Source organism: Rhea pennata, chromosome 3, assembly GCF_028389875.1.
Source record: "Rhea pennata isolate bPtePen1 chromosome 3, bPtePen1.pri, whole genome shotgun sequence".
NCBI classification, from domain to species: Eukaryota; Metazoa; Chordata; class Aves; order Rheiformes; family Rheidae; genus Rhea; species Rhea pennata.
In genome coordinates this window covers 97417895-97432858 of record NC_084665.1, presented here as the reverse complement: position 1 = coordinate 97432858, position 14964 = coordinate 97417895, and the positions used below count along the sequence as shown (strand labels likewise).

General features: G+C 43.4%; 1 protein-coding gene across 3 annotated transcripts in view; it reads left to right on the top strand.

Annotated features, from left to right (window-relative positions):
- The first annotated feature begins 7667 nt into the window (after positions 1 to 7667).
- The window catches only part of SMAP1 (small ArfGAP 1), a 99655-nt gene continuing 92358 nt past the window's right edge, over positions 7668 to 14964 (top strand). For all 3 annotated transcript variants that reach the window (XM_062572853.1, XM_062572852.1, XM_062572851.1), the window contains exon 1: positions 7668 to 7878. In XM_062572853.1, the coding sequence (XP_062428837.1) occupies positions 7761 to 7878 (118 nt within the window). In that variant the 5' untranslated portion in view covers positions 7668 to 7760. The remainder of the gene's footprint in view (positions 7879 to 14964) is intronic.

The window sequence follows — 14964 nt, the reverse complement described above, 5'->3', positions numbered from 1 at the left end:
TAAAAAAAGCAAAGCAAGCTAGCAGGCTGCAGGGAATCCCAGAGAGAGTCAGATGTGTGTTCGGTGATAACCCTGTTCCTTAGGGCCAAGCACATCTTCAAGAGCCAAAAGCTTTTGGAGCCAAAGTTGCCACTCTCTCATCGGAGATACTTGACATCACGCTTCCATACAGGGCAACCTGGAGGAGCTAGAAGGGAAACATCGTAGCAGCCTTCACAGACTTCTTGGGGGCTACCTCCCAAGGCAACCATCCAGCTGAGCCTTTTTAGCTGCCAGATGTAGCCATGACACTGCGAACTTACCCAAATGTGTTCCTGCTCAAGTAAAAGAAGGGCTGAAGGAAGAGGCTAAACTTACTGTCTCTCTAAGGAGAATCACTTTTCTCAATTCACAGAATCACAGAATGGTTGAGGTTGGAAGGGACCTCTGCAGATCGTCTAGTCCAACCACCCTGTTCAAGCAGGGTCACCTAGAGTACATTGCACAGGGTCACAGCCAGGCAGGTTTTGAACATCTCCAGGCATGGTAACTCCACAACCTCGCTGGGCAACCTGTTCCAGTGCTCTGTTGCTCTCACAATAAAGAAGGTTTTCCTCATATTTGGACGGAAATTCCTGTGTTTCTTTATGTGCCCATTGCATCTTGTCCTGTCACTGGGCATCACTGAAAAGAGCCCATCTTCTTGACACCCTCCCTTAAGGTATTTGTAGACATTGACAAGATCACCTCTCAGTCTTCTCCAGGCTGAAGAGGCCCAGCTCTTGCAGCCTTTCCTCATAGGAGAGATGCTCCTAGTATTAGATAGCTAAAGAGAACCATGCTTTCTTCCAGATAAGAGCTCAGCTTGCAGATGTTACAGACATTCTTTTATTGATAAAAGACTCACTGCTTCTAACAATCAAAAATGGTGTTTTGGAAGTAAAAATGATCCTTCTTCAGCATCACTGAACTTCAGAGATACTCAGAAGCCAGTATGATTTGCATAGCCAGGGCTGATCTCACTATCTGAATGTCTCCCACAGCATGAAATTATCTTGAAAAAGTCACATTTAAACATAAAAACATTTAAAATGTTTTTCCTGAACATTTTTACTCTTTGAGAAAGATTCTACCAAGACAAAGCAGGTAGTACTGGCAGGACCACTACAGACTTTCAAACAGGTGAATTCCTATTTGAATTCACACATGAATTATTAATTGTGCCCCTTTTAAATAAAATGCAGTTTTCTCAACTGAAAATACATACACTGATTTATTTACACTAATATCTAAACACTGTACTAGAGAAAATAGCAGGAAAAAGCATACTGTTAAAGAGGGAAAATTGTTGCAGGAACTATGCATAGATAGATTCTTTCATCTCCAACAATGTGAAGCATGCAGTTCATTACCTAGTCTTTAATCTACATTATCTACAAGTTCATAATTTATTTGGGCAGGAAAAAAATAGGCTATGTGAATCACAATTGCTGTTGTTTAAAGAGCTAAAATTAAGATTTGATCCATGTGAAGGCAAGACCAAAAGTTTCCTAGACTTAGTGTCTATCCTGCAGTTTATTCCAGTCAATAAAACATTTTTAAACTTCAAAGACTCTCTTGCAGAATAGCACATGAAACAGTAATCACAATGGAGCTCAGCTGCCTCCTTATGTATTTTCTTTTCATATTTTCCCCTAATATTTTAAATTTATGATTTTGCAACAGATTTCACATCTGATCATTGCTCCTCTTCCTGGCTAGTTATCAGCGACTGCTGATACCTACGGCTGGTATCCTTATTCTCAAAGCCTGAGTGAGCCAAATACATGACTCATAAAGTTCCATCTAAAATTCTCTCTTTTGAGTTTCTGTCCAAAAAGCCCAATCTTAAAATGAGATAAGCTGAAATGAAAAGAATCAGGCTGAAACACACACACAGCTTTAAATAGCTCAAAATACACCGTGAGCTTGGAAAGTGTAAAGCATTTCAATTTTAAGATCTCTTCCATGCTTCTATCAGAACCATATGGAACTTCCATTTCCTGATATTCTACACCTACGCTATTCTACACTACAGTCCACACTAGAAGATACTGCACCAATATAGGCAGTAGTTTAAAACATAACTGTATACATGCATATTATGTGCACAGCATGTTTTTTTTTCTGAGCTTACACAATATATGATTGACAGAAAAGCTCATTGAAATGTATTTAGTTGTTTGCATCCATCTATTTGATATATAATTACCTGCCTGGTACTCATTGGCATTTACAATTACAGTCCAGATTTACTAATAATTTTCAGGAAAGCAAGATTGCTTGTGATATGTCATCATGTGCTGGAATGTCACTAGATGATTTCACTTCAGAAAAGATTGAGATCCTTTTCTAGATTTAAGAACTTCAGTTCTAATTTTCAGAAATGCAAACAGACCACAATGTTTAGATTTCAGGATGTTTCAATACTCAGCACCTATAGACATAAGACTGTTCTATCTCTGGTGCTATAATGTCTAATTTCATTTAATATCAGAGGCTTAGTCTATGTGTGTTGAAAGTAAAGTAAAGGAAGAACGAAGAATCTGGAAGAAAAAATTTATTACTTCTAATAACTCATCTTTCCAGTCAAGTTGTCAGACAGAAGCATGAAGATATTTAAAATACTGTCTCACCTATAAAACTTCCTTCTTTTATACTTTTTCATTTTCTCAGTTATGACACTATCACTGGTCGCTACACAGGGCATGCAGTAAGTGCTGAAGCTCAGGGAGAATACACGATTCACACCGCTCTTGGGGCAAGTGCACAATAGTTACAGATCAACTTCCAATTTCAATGTTAAGTGACCATGCAATGTTGTCTAACATTTAATACCAATTTTGGGGAAGATGAGATATAATTTTGTCACTCCTATGTACATAGGTTTAACAGTCTTGCCCCTAATGGTTTTTGCATCACATAAGGAAATTTTTGTACAGTATAAATACATTTTGTATTGTACAACTGAAATATTGTAAAGCATAATTAATGTAAGTATTGTGTTAACATATACAAATAGTTTGTATGCTAATATTAAAAAGGTTTATGGAACTTAGCTTCGAAAACTCACTCCAAACTTTCTGACTTTCACAGACTTTTGCGTTTTTGGCGGGGCAGGGAGGGGAGGTGTTAAATTGTTGTCTTATAACACTTTGTGGAATTCGTTTGCAGAGTTATATTTTTCCTTTTAAGCAAAGAAGAAAAACAACAGAAACCGGTGGTATGGCTGTAGATTCCAATACTTGAAACTTAAAGTTACTAATTCCTCCTCTCTTTTTTTGATTGAAGTTATCAAGCTGGGCAGAGATTGCCCTACACAAAATACATCGTTGAAAAGTAATAATTAAAAATAAAGCTGAGAATTAATTTCATAAATGACTAACTTGTGTACACTCATGTACAAGACGGTTACCCTCTCTACCCTTTATAGTCAGCAGGGAGGCACAAACAATCCGGAAAGTGATTCATCTCCCGCTAAGAGAGGCCCTTGTAGAAGGTAATTCATCTCACTGGATTTCAACACCTGTCTCAGAATGAGATGAATCCCCTCCTGGAACATCTGTTTCTCTCCCTCGACCTCAAAGGGTAGACAGGGTGACTGGCTCATAGCTAAAAATTTTCTTAAATACTTCAGGCTTGTGACAGAAATTAACTTTCCAGCTTCTGCCATTCTGTGCCAGCCGAAGACTGCAGGTACCACATTACCTGATTCCCTGAGCTGCTTGGGGAGCCAGCTTCTAAGAGTTGAGCTTTGGAAACATTTATTGAAATCTCCATTTCCTGAGAAGTTTTATATACATTTGTTTTTCAAGACAGCACGAAAATGTCTGAAGCACCAAAGCTTCTTATGAATCAGAAATTCTCAGATTCATCAGCTCCAAATGTAATTCTGTTTATTTGTGGACTTTGATATTAAAGGATGAGACATCAGAAAAACAGCTATTTGAACAGCTGGTTTCATTCCTGTTAATAATTTTGCACCTGATACATTCTTCCCCATTAAGTCAAATTTATGCTAACATTGTCCTGATTAGCAAATACTATTTAAAGTTGTTTTCTAGGGAGACTTCTGAATATGGTAGGTATCCAGATTTGGTGAGTTTCAGACAGAAAGAATGTGCTATCAGATTGTAAGACAACATGAACTTCAGAAGTTATCTAACAGCATCCCTGAAGAACTGTGAAGCTTATGAGTAGTGAAAGCTAGCGAGAAGCCTTTCTGATGCAAGTAAACCAGTGTTTTTACTGAACACATCACAGTCGCTAAGGTCAGAGACTGCAGAACTCCAGTATTTACATTATTTTATGGAAAAATCACAGTTAGCTGCATGAAACTCGCTAAATTCTGAAGATATGGAGCTTGAAACATTGAGCAGGCAGTTAAACAACTCCAAAACTGGATTGTACAGTCTGTGCTCTGCAGAGCTAAAGCAGAGTGGAGCGAGGGGCACCAAACTGAAATAGACTCTGCAGGACAGTTGTGTAAGATCTACTTCTGGAGGAGCCTTAGTTGGTGGCATCTCTGGCCTCTCTGCACAAAATTTCACTGCATGCTGCAGGCACACCCTAACTCATTCTAAAACCATACTGTACCCTAAAAGACATTTTCTTTCCTTTTCCTTTTCCTTTTCCTTTTCCTTTTCCTTTTCCTTCTTTTCCTTTTTTTTTTCCCTGAAAAAATGCTTTTGACAATAACTTCATATCTAGAATCCTCTGCCTCTCTTCCAGGTCTAAAAAAAGCAGCAAAGGCAGAGAAGGGATAAGTTTTTTGTCTTCCTTACATTCATTTAAGCTCTCAGAGAAAAAAAAACTAATAATGCATTTATAGCATGCTGTTTTCAAAGCACTATTAAAATATTAATAACTAATTCCTCTCAGCCCCATAGTGAAGCATGCAATTTAATGTTTCTATAACTTTGTAGAAGGGTGGGCAGGTGCTTTGAAGGAGAGGCATAATTTTGAGAGCTGCTCACAAGTAGCACATCCTAATCCTGGACAGTTAGAAGAGGATCGGTCCACCTCTTTTAAAAAGTGACACACATGCACACACAAAATGGGAATTAGACCCTGAATACAAGCAATCAAGACTTTTAGTTTTTAAGTCACAAATGCCAAAGCATATACCAAATAATGCTCTTACTCTGCACTTTTCTCGGGTTTTCCAAATACAGGAACTGGATCAATAACTATTTTCCGTGGCAAGTATCCTTTTCATTTTAGGATTAGAAAAACTGATGCACATGAAATTAAGCTGAATGCTTAAAGCTACTTGATATATTCTGGCAATACAGTAGACATTTTCAGAGCATATGTAATGTACAGGTCACATTCTTCACAAAATACAAAAGCAACTATGGTTTCCTTTTAAAATGGCAGTGTTGCTGCCACAGTCCTTTGATACAAGGACCCAGCAAGAACTCACCTAGCACATGAGAGATAAGTTCATTTCCATTTATCTCCCAGGGAATTCAGATCCACAGTTCTTGCCTTTCTGAAAAGGCTTCTATTCCCCAGAGCTTTGGGATGAAGGTGAGGAGCAGAAGTATGCTCTGCTTTTTTAGCTCAGGCTGTTTTCCTTTACAAAAAAATCCAATAATTCAAGATACCTTGAGCTAGAAAAGGAAAACAATTGTATGCTTGTATGTAGAGTACTTAGCTGAAAGAAGTCAGTCCTGTTCAGTGGCATGTTTAAGCAACCAGGATGCTTGTGCCCCAGTAATCAAGTCCCTAGCCAAGTAAGGCTAATATCAGGCTACATTTATGTTTGTTTTACACTCCTTCTGATACAGCAGATCTTTTAACTCTCTTCTGCCTGTGCTCCAGGGTGCCTGGTAGCAGAGTGAGGAGGGAGGTGCTCCCTAGACACAAGTAGCTGGTTCCTGTCCTTTCACATGGCTAGTGAGCCTGTGCTCCTTAAGCTCTACAGGATTTCTCCAGCCATTACAGTAAAACAAAACAAAATAAAACCAGTGTGTGCTGCTTATTGTCATGTTGTTTATTACTACATATTGTAAGCACTTATCTTTTGGTTGCAGATTCCAAGGCTCATTCACTAAGCTAAGTCCCTAAGGATGCAAGCACACCTGTATTCACTTTTTCATATTTCACAGCTCCAAAGAGACTCCCGCTTTCAGTAGTTCTCTATTCAGCGTGGAGACTGAGTCTCTAACTCTTCCAGGCTAATGAATAGGCAACATAGGAGCTGACACAGAGCTTTGGATTTAAGCACTGAAGTGAGGCAAGTGGAGCGCTCAACTTTGTCATGCCCTAGTGCCCTATTTGTGTTTTAGTTTTAACTCTTAGATGCTCAGCTCCGAGTAGGATTCATAACCCATCTCTTGGGTTTATGCATCAATACCATGTCCTCGTGTTTGTGATCTCACCACCGGTAACTCACGGGCTAGCATACTCTCCTAGCCTGTGGGCAGACCTCAACTTCCTACTTTATTTGGGGGAGACCAAAGCATGTTTTCCCGTGCTATGCAGTAGCCTAGCTACTAATTATAATCTGATATGCAGTTCTCTCAGTCTTCTGTGTCCCCCAGTTTTGGGAGATAATTAACCATTAGATTAGAGCAGAAAAAATTACACTGTGCGTGCTTCAGTAATCTGAGGACTGAGAGAGAAGAGACCTGGATATCCATGTGCCTCACTGAAGTATTTTATAGGCTATACATAGGCTTCAGCTCTTTCCAGAAGGGTTAGATTAGAAAAAAAATGTTAGGAATGAGCTGACAAAAAGGATGTTTCTGTGGAGGACTCAGCAGCATGCACACTGGAGGCAAACGGAGAAAGGCGGGGTGGAAGGAGGCCCGGTCCTGAGGAGCGAGATGGCGCAGGGCAGCCCGGCCCGCTCGCGGGAGTCAGGTCCGCCGCGTTGGGTCCGACCCCCAGAGCAGCCGCAGGGCGCCAAGCCGCTGCCCCTCGCCCCCGCTGCCGCCTCGGCTGAGGTGCGAAGGCCCCGCCGTCTCCTCGCTGCAAGGTCTCTCCTGTCCGTAGCGGTTTTTATAGATAAAACGCATCCTCCGCGAGGCACTGGGAAGCTCGGAGGCCCAGTTAATGCTATGGCAAGATCCAGCCCGTCGAGAGGTCACAGCAATCTGTTTCCTTTTCCCCAGGGCTGCAGGGGGGCCCGGAGGAAGAGCGGCCGCCCCAGGGCAGGCGCAGGGGCGGCGGGACGCCGGCGGGTCTCGGGGCTGCGGCCGCCCGGGCGCCTGTCACCCGGGGGCTGCCGCCCGCGGAGGCCACGCTGCAGGGCTCCCTCGCGGCCTGACGGCAACGCGCGTTAACGGCGGGAGGCGCCGGGGCCGGTCGCCAGGGGCGAAGCGCTGACCCGCGCGAGGCGCTACGGCCACCGGGCAGAAGCGGCCTCCCGTCGGGGGGACCGCGGCTCGCACACGGCGGGCCGCTGCGGCGGCAGGGGCGGACGGACACACCGCTCCCGGGCGCCACCGCCCGCCCCGCCCGGAGCTGAGTCAGTGCGGCGCGCCTCGGCTCGGCGCGGCGGGGCGGGGTCAGCGGCACTAGGACCCGGCGGACTATTTTCGCGGCGGGCGCGGGGCGGCCGTGGCCGTGCGCGCGGCGTGGGGGGCGGGGTCGGAGGAGGCGGATGGGTCCGCGGCGGCGGATGGGTCCGCGGCGGTAAGTAGTTCCGGTGGAGGAAGTCGGCGCTCGCGGCGGCCGGTTCCCGTGGCTGCGTGAGGTGGGAGCGCCGCGCCCGAGCCGCCGCCGCCGCCGCCATGGCCACCCGCTCGTGCCGCGAGAAGGCGCAGAAGCAGAACGAGCAGCACCAGGCCATCCTGGCCAAGCTGCTGCGGGAGGAGGACAACAAGTACTGCGCCGACTGCGAGGCCAAGGGTACGGGCGGCGCCGCGCCGGGGCTGCGCGAGGGCGGGCTGCGGCCCGCCGGGGCCGTGTGGCGGGCGGCGCCTGCGGGGCCGCTGCCCGCGGCCTCGCCGCCCCGGCGGGCCGCCGCTGCGGGGGCGGCCGCCTCCCCGCCCTGCTCCGCGGCCGCAGGAGCCGCGGGGCGGCCCCGGCCCGCGGCAGCGGCCCCGCGGGCGCCGCCGGAGGGCAGCGGCAGCAGGGGTTCGGCGCCCGGGGGAGCCGGCTCGCCCGCAGGCTTGTTGCCGGCCTGTGGCCGCTTCCCCGCCCGGATGCGCCGTATTTTCGTTACGCTGAAGTCAGAAAAACCTCCTTGCTGGGGCTTATTGTAAGGACAGACCCGGCCTTTTGCTGGAGTTTCGCCGTCGCGGCCCCTTTCTGCGTTGGCAGGTGTTGAGCAGAAGTGAGTCGTGTCAGTGGGCTTTCATCGGCTGCTGGCCGATGCTTAGGAGCAGGTGCTGGATGAGTTGAGTGTTGAATGCCCAAAGTAATGAGCTCTATTTAAATGTTGACTGAGTCACATGAATGTCAGACTCTTAAGGTCTTGATGCATATCTCTAGCTAAGCTTGTAGATTTAGCTTTAGTGATGACAGATTTGGAAGCATTACAGTACTTTCAAATTTTACCTCTTTTTAGTAAAATAGTTTTATTCTGTCCAGAAGTGGATATATATTTGCATTTGTTTTTAGCTTGAGTTTGATGAATTTGAAAAGAAAAAAAAAACATACCCCTCTTTCATGTTAAGACAAATGATTAAGATGTGTCCGTAAGTAAGATGATTGCAGAGAAATTTACTACTGTAAATATAATGCTTTCTAAATAGTAATTGGGTGATGACAGTGTATGGTTAGTTCCAGAACTGCCCTGTTCAGTCCTCCTCATTACCCAAATGGAGATTAAGTGTGGTGAGCTACTCCCAGCAACTGCACTATGTATTGTCTCTTTTCAAGCCATATGTGCTACTTCTTGACCATGAACATAAATCATGCAGCGTTTTGCATGGTGAAGAGCTGATTTCATATATCATTTTTATGGAAACACAGAAATAAGAATTCCTTTTTTTTTCTTTATATACAACTTTTAGATATGGATAATATGAATTGCTCCAGAGGTGATTAAAATACTCTTACTGCTTTGCAAGTAACTCTTCTTACTCCTTTTGTAGCATGGATATTTGCTCAGATTTTTGGTTACTGTGTTAGAGACTCATTGGTTATGTACTTTTTGGTGGTTGGGGGGAATCAGGCTTCTATGTTTTGTGCTTTATTGACACTAGAGAATTTTGATACTTAATGCTATTCAAAGTTACTAGCTGTTCAAGTTCTCTATTTATGTTGTTCCATAGTACCAAAGCATATGCTTTGGAAGCTGATTGCTCAAAAAGAGAATTTGGAATTCTACAACTAATTTTTATCCACTTTTGTGAATTCTCTTTTCCTAAGCATCATCTAATTTGCAAGTTTCCATAGTCCTTTTTGTTTGGTTTATTTCTCCACCTCAGTTCAGCAGTATTGATACTTCCAGCCTCCTTCCTCTGCTGGTTGTGTTACTGAGTGTCTCCATGCATTTTTCTTCTGTCTTTGATGCTTGCATGCCTTTCTTTTTTATAAGATCTTTCTACCAGTTCAAGCTTTGACTTGTCTCGAGTGTTGTTCCTTCTGTTCAGGTTTTGAGGTTCTAAAGCACCTACTAATCTCTTGACCAGGCTGTCTTCTGAATTACAGTACCTGTAATTCAATTTCCATTTTTCTAACAAATTATTTTACATAGAAGTGCAGATAGATTTTTAGATAAGGTAGCTAAAGGCCTCTTCCTGTTTTCTTATTTGCTCTTTAAGCTCCTTCTTCCCTTGCTGCCTTTCTCTGTGCTAAAGGCATTGCTTGCTTCTACCCCTCCCTAGCTCCCAGGAAATGTGACATAACTGCGCTTTGTGATATAATGTGAGTTTGGAATATTGAGAGGGTTGGGTTTTGTTTTTAGTTTTTGTATCCCCCTCCTTCTCCATCTCTTAAATGTAATGTACAAATGCCTCATCTTGTTATGTGATCTTACTTTCTGATCTCGTATGTTTTTATTAACTTCTTACAATGACAATCTGCCCTTGCCTTCCATAAAGCTTTGGCCGTATTTTACAGTAAAAAGTCTTTCCTCACTTTGTTTTGTCATGTGAGCTAGCTGCTGGGTATCTGTGTCCTTTACGCTCCTGAAGACGCACAGCCTGAGCACTGCTGCTGTTAGTTTCTAGGCTTGCTTTTTGGGACAAATTGTTCCAGTTCTTCGAAGGGTGTAATTGCTTGTTCTGGATATCCAGTCCTGGCTTTTCAGACTCCTGTAGTTAGGTAGGTACATGGCTTCCTCACAGTTGAAGGGAAGATTCTGGAATGGTAAACTGAGCTTAGTTTCAGCTACTCAAGAAGCACTTGACTGAAATGTACTCATATACAGAGACTTTAAGTAGATTTCTGGTCTTACATTTAGAAAGTTTCCTTTTAGGCAGGGGAGTTGTGTGAAGAATGTTGAAACTATACCCTGGAAGTCTAGATTGCTGTAAGTTTCAGGAGGCAGGCAGTGTGGAAGGAGAGGGAAAGAAATAGAGCTCTCCCCTGCCATTAAATCATAATGTCACTGTTGAACTCTTCCTTGTCTCATCATTCCATTGTTGGAATTTATTTTTGACCAAAAGAAGAAGAAAAGTGAAAGATATTCCTTTCAATTTATCACCAGATGATTTTTCCTAAGATGTTTCCCACTTAATGCATGGTAGTTAAGTGCTGATGATTTTCTGATGTCTGACAAAGTTATCACAGAATCATGGGATGGCTGAGGTTAAAGATCATCTAGTCCAACACCCCTTCTCCCCCTATCTCAAACAGGGTTACCTAGAGCACGTTGCCCAGGGTTGTAGCCAGATGGCTTTTGAATATTTCCAAGGGTGGAGACTCTACAACCTCTCTGGGCAACCTGTGCGAGTGCTCTGTCACCCTCACAGTAATTAAATGTTTCCTTATATTCACACGAACCTTCCTGTGTTTCAGTTTCTGCCTGTTGCCTCTTGTCCTGTCACTTGGCACCACTGAGAAGAGTCAGGCCCCATCCTCTTGACACCTCCCCTTAAAATATTTCTAGACATTGAGAAGATCCCCCCTCAGTCATCTCTTCTCCAGGCTGAACAGGCCCAGCTCTCACAGCCGTTCCTCCTAGGGCAGATGCTCCAGTCCTCTGGTCATCTTCGTAGCCCTGCGCTGGACTCTCTCTCCAGTGGTTTTATGTCTCTTTTGCAGTGGAGAGCCCAGAACTGGACACAGCATTCCAGATGTGGCCTCGCAAGGGCTGAGTAGAGGAGGAGTCACCTCTCTTGACCTGTTGGCAATGCTCTTCCTAATACACCCCAGGAGACCATTGGCCTTCCTGGCCACAAGCGCACATTGTTGGCTCATGGTCAACTTGTTATCCACCAGCACTCCCAGGTCTTTCTCTGCAGAGCTGCTCTCCAGCAGGTCGGCCCCCAGCTTGTCCTGGTGCCTAGGGTTATTTCTCCCTAGGTGCATGTCCCTGCACTTGCCCTTGTTGAACCTCATGAGGTTCCTCTCCGCCCAACTCTCCAGCCTGTCCAGGTCTCTCTAAATGGCAGCACAGCCCTCGGGTGTGTCAGCCACTCCTCCCAGCTTGGTATCCAGGTCATTGATGAGTAGGTTAAACAAGACTGGACCTGGTACTGAGCTCTGCGGGACACGACTAGCTATAGGTCTCCAACTAGACTTTATGCTACTGATGACAACCCTCTGAGCTCTGCCTTTCAGCTAGTTCTCAGTCCACCTCACTCTGTAGCCTGTACTTCAACAGCTTGCCTATGAGGATGTCATGGGAGGCGTTGCTGAAAATCGTACTGAAGTTGAGGTAGACAGTCTGCTCCTTGCCTCTCATCTACCCAGCCAGTCATACCATTGTAGAAGGCTATTGGATTGTTATGGTTAGTTATGGTTTAGCTGGTGAGTAACCTGGTAAGTTAGCTAGTAGGTAAGTTACGGTCTAGCTAGTCATAGTGCAGGGTGCTATCTGAGGCAACAATATTTAAAATAGCTCTACTCGCTCACCAAAGTCTGTGAGCTGTCTAGTTGGCTATGCCTAGACTGTCACAGTCTCCTTTACCTCTTGCATCACTAACAACATCATTTCTCCTTTCATCTCTGAACACGTTTGTGATTCCTCCCTGGGGTTCCCTATTGTCAGTTCCATTTTCTTCATCTTGGCTCCTACAGACTGGCTAAGGAAATTGTTCAGGCTGAAATATTTACTCACGCTCTCTGATGTGAGTACTAGTTCAGAACTTGCATTTTCCTTTTGTTATTGTTACTGATTGTCTTTGGAATACTGTCCATTCAGTTTCTGTGACCTTCCTCTTTTGTGCGAGCTTTAATTCTTTGTCGTCATCCTTTCTTTTGTTCAGTAGTTCTAAGTTCTGTTTTTTTCTTTCTGTTTTTCTAATTGTTGGATTATACCTGATTACCTAATTGTTGGATTATCTTTATGCGTAACTATGGTTGTGCTGAGTTGCAATTGTCTTGAATCTTGTTCTGGAAAGGCTGTGCCTATTAATATTTTTCCTTCCTATGGAAAAACAGAAAAAAATGTATTCCTTCTCTGAATGTGAGTTCTAACTGTGGTATGACAGATACAGGAGACTCCAAGCCCTACAAATGTTGGTACCTCTGTTCAATGTTGGAAGGTGTAACTGAGACTGCGATGCTACTTGGTTGGCACTAGCTAAAAACAAACAAAAAAGCCTAATGCTTATTTTCTGAGGCCTCTAGCTTTCAGAACTAGGTTTCCGTAGGAAATGGGAGAAAAGGGATGATAGTGTACTGAAGGCCTTCTTTTGCTTAGTTTGGATTGGCTTAAATGGTCTGCTCTGTGATCTTTGAGGGATGCCTGACTCCTTAGCCTTCTGAAGGCAGAGACTTTCCCAGCACTTTCCCAGGCTTTATAGCTAAGGTGTATTAAAAATAGCAAGCAACATCATTGAAATGCCTTGCATCTAAATCTGAGTTGTATCCTGTTCCTTCAGACTTCAGTGTTCTCTGGAGGTCTCTTCTTTTCTGCAGTAATTCCATTCTTAGTCAGATGTGTATATATTGGACAGAATTACAGCTTTTTGCAGCTTTGTTCTGCAGGCCTTTTGGAAGGTAGAGGGTACAGCTGAGGACACATCTGCCAGAGTAGCATGAAGCAGTGACTGGGATTGTTGCTGACACTGTGTTACTTTCTGGAAATACTTTTTATTCTGTATTTACCTTATAGCTGTTGAAACAGCTGCTATGAATCTGATTGCCACTGCTAAAAATACATTGGAAGCTACCTGCTTTAATGCCATGCTATAGTTGTATGTCACCTTCAAAGTCTGAGTCTTATAACTACATAGCAAGGTTAGAAGCCTCCTCTGTGGAGAAAGCCTAAAAGTCAAAGGTTCTGGAGCAGTCACGGAGATATCTGGAGTATAGACTGGGATGGTGTTTGATGGGGCGATTCTTGTGTCTATGTACTGGCTCTTTACATCCCTACGTGAAAAGTCATCTATATAAGGCAGTAGATGACTTACTAGTGTTATACTAATTTCTACAAATATTAGAGATGGGTAGTAAGGCATGTAGGCAGTAACTTTGGTTATCCTGAATCTTTTAAAGAAAGAAACAACTAAAATTCCTTCTGATGCATAATTGTATGGTGCAGCTCTTTGTATTCCTTTTCTGCATATAAACCAGTAAAGTTATCGGGAGTCGGAAGGCTTTGTATCTGCTAGGAGTAAAAAATGGATGTTTATCTATCTGGTGAGCTGACTATGCTGAGATGCACCCTGAAGCACTACTACTTTTTTTTTTCTTCCTTTCAACGTATAGGGACCTTAAATGTATTTTTATTGCTATTGCAGTGTTGGTGTCTGAATCTGTTGGGCAATAATAGCTCTTACAGATCTATAAAATGCAACCAAAGTCCAAAAGTTCTGCTAAGTTCTGTCAGCAATCCTTTGACTGGAGGAGGTTCATAACTTGCTATTTCTGCATACTTAGCACCTAGGTGCAACATAAGCCTGGAAGACTTCTAGCATGTTATTACCTGGAAGCAAGGCTGGCATTACTTTGGTACTAGTGTTTAATAGTACTGAATCAAATATCTGGGATCTGAAGTGTGTGACAAAATGTATAAGAAGATACCTTAGAAGATACCTTAGAACCTTAGGGACAGGATACTCAACAGTATCAAAGGACTAGTCAGCTGAGCCAGCAGGCCTGTAAAATAAACTGAGGGTAATAAATCTAGTCTAATGTGACCACCTGTAAGTATAGGCAGTAAGACTTTGTTAGATTAGTATTTCTAATTGTTTGAACATAAGTTCTATGTTTTAAACCAATAGGAACATTTTCTAGCATACAATGCTATAAACAAACAATTGCTATAAGCAATTTTAAAAAAAATGCACGCGAGCTTAAACTGGAATATGAACAGACAAATACAACAACTGGAAGCTACCAGCTGTTAAGTGAAGCTCATTGTGGCAGGTATTGTAGCTCTTAGCAACTGGAATTGTGTTTCTTTGCCTCTTAGAGTAGTGAGAGGTCACCAGACTACTAATACTTGCTTTTTTTTTTTAATATTATTATTATTATTATGTTGTGACCTTTCTCATTCACTGAGTGGATCATGCATACACAGAAATCCTTACTTTCTTAATTTGCTGTCCTACACTCAGAAATATAGACATTGGCAGCGTCCTTTGGGTGAACTATAAAGGTTAGACAGTTTCTGAAAAATCTTCTAGAATTGGTCATGTTATAAAAACCATATTCTTACTGTCTACAGCACAAGACATTCCAGTTCTTTGTTCAGGGCAACTAGAGTCTCTGTTCTAATGATACCTAAGTTATGGTTCTGTTTCTTGTTGCTGCTGATGCCAGAAATTAAAGCCAGTCTCTGCTTTGTGCCTGTATTTCCTTTTGCAGAACTTAAATTGATGCTTTCCTGTGAATACACTGATTCCCTCTCTGTTCTAAAAATTAGGTAGCTTT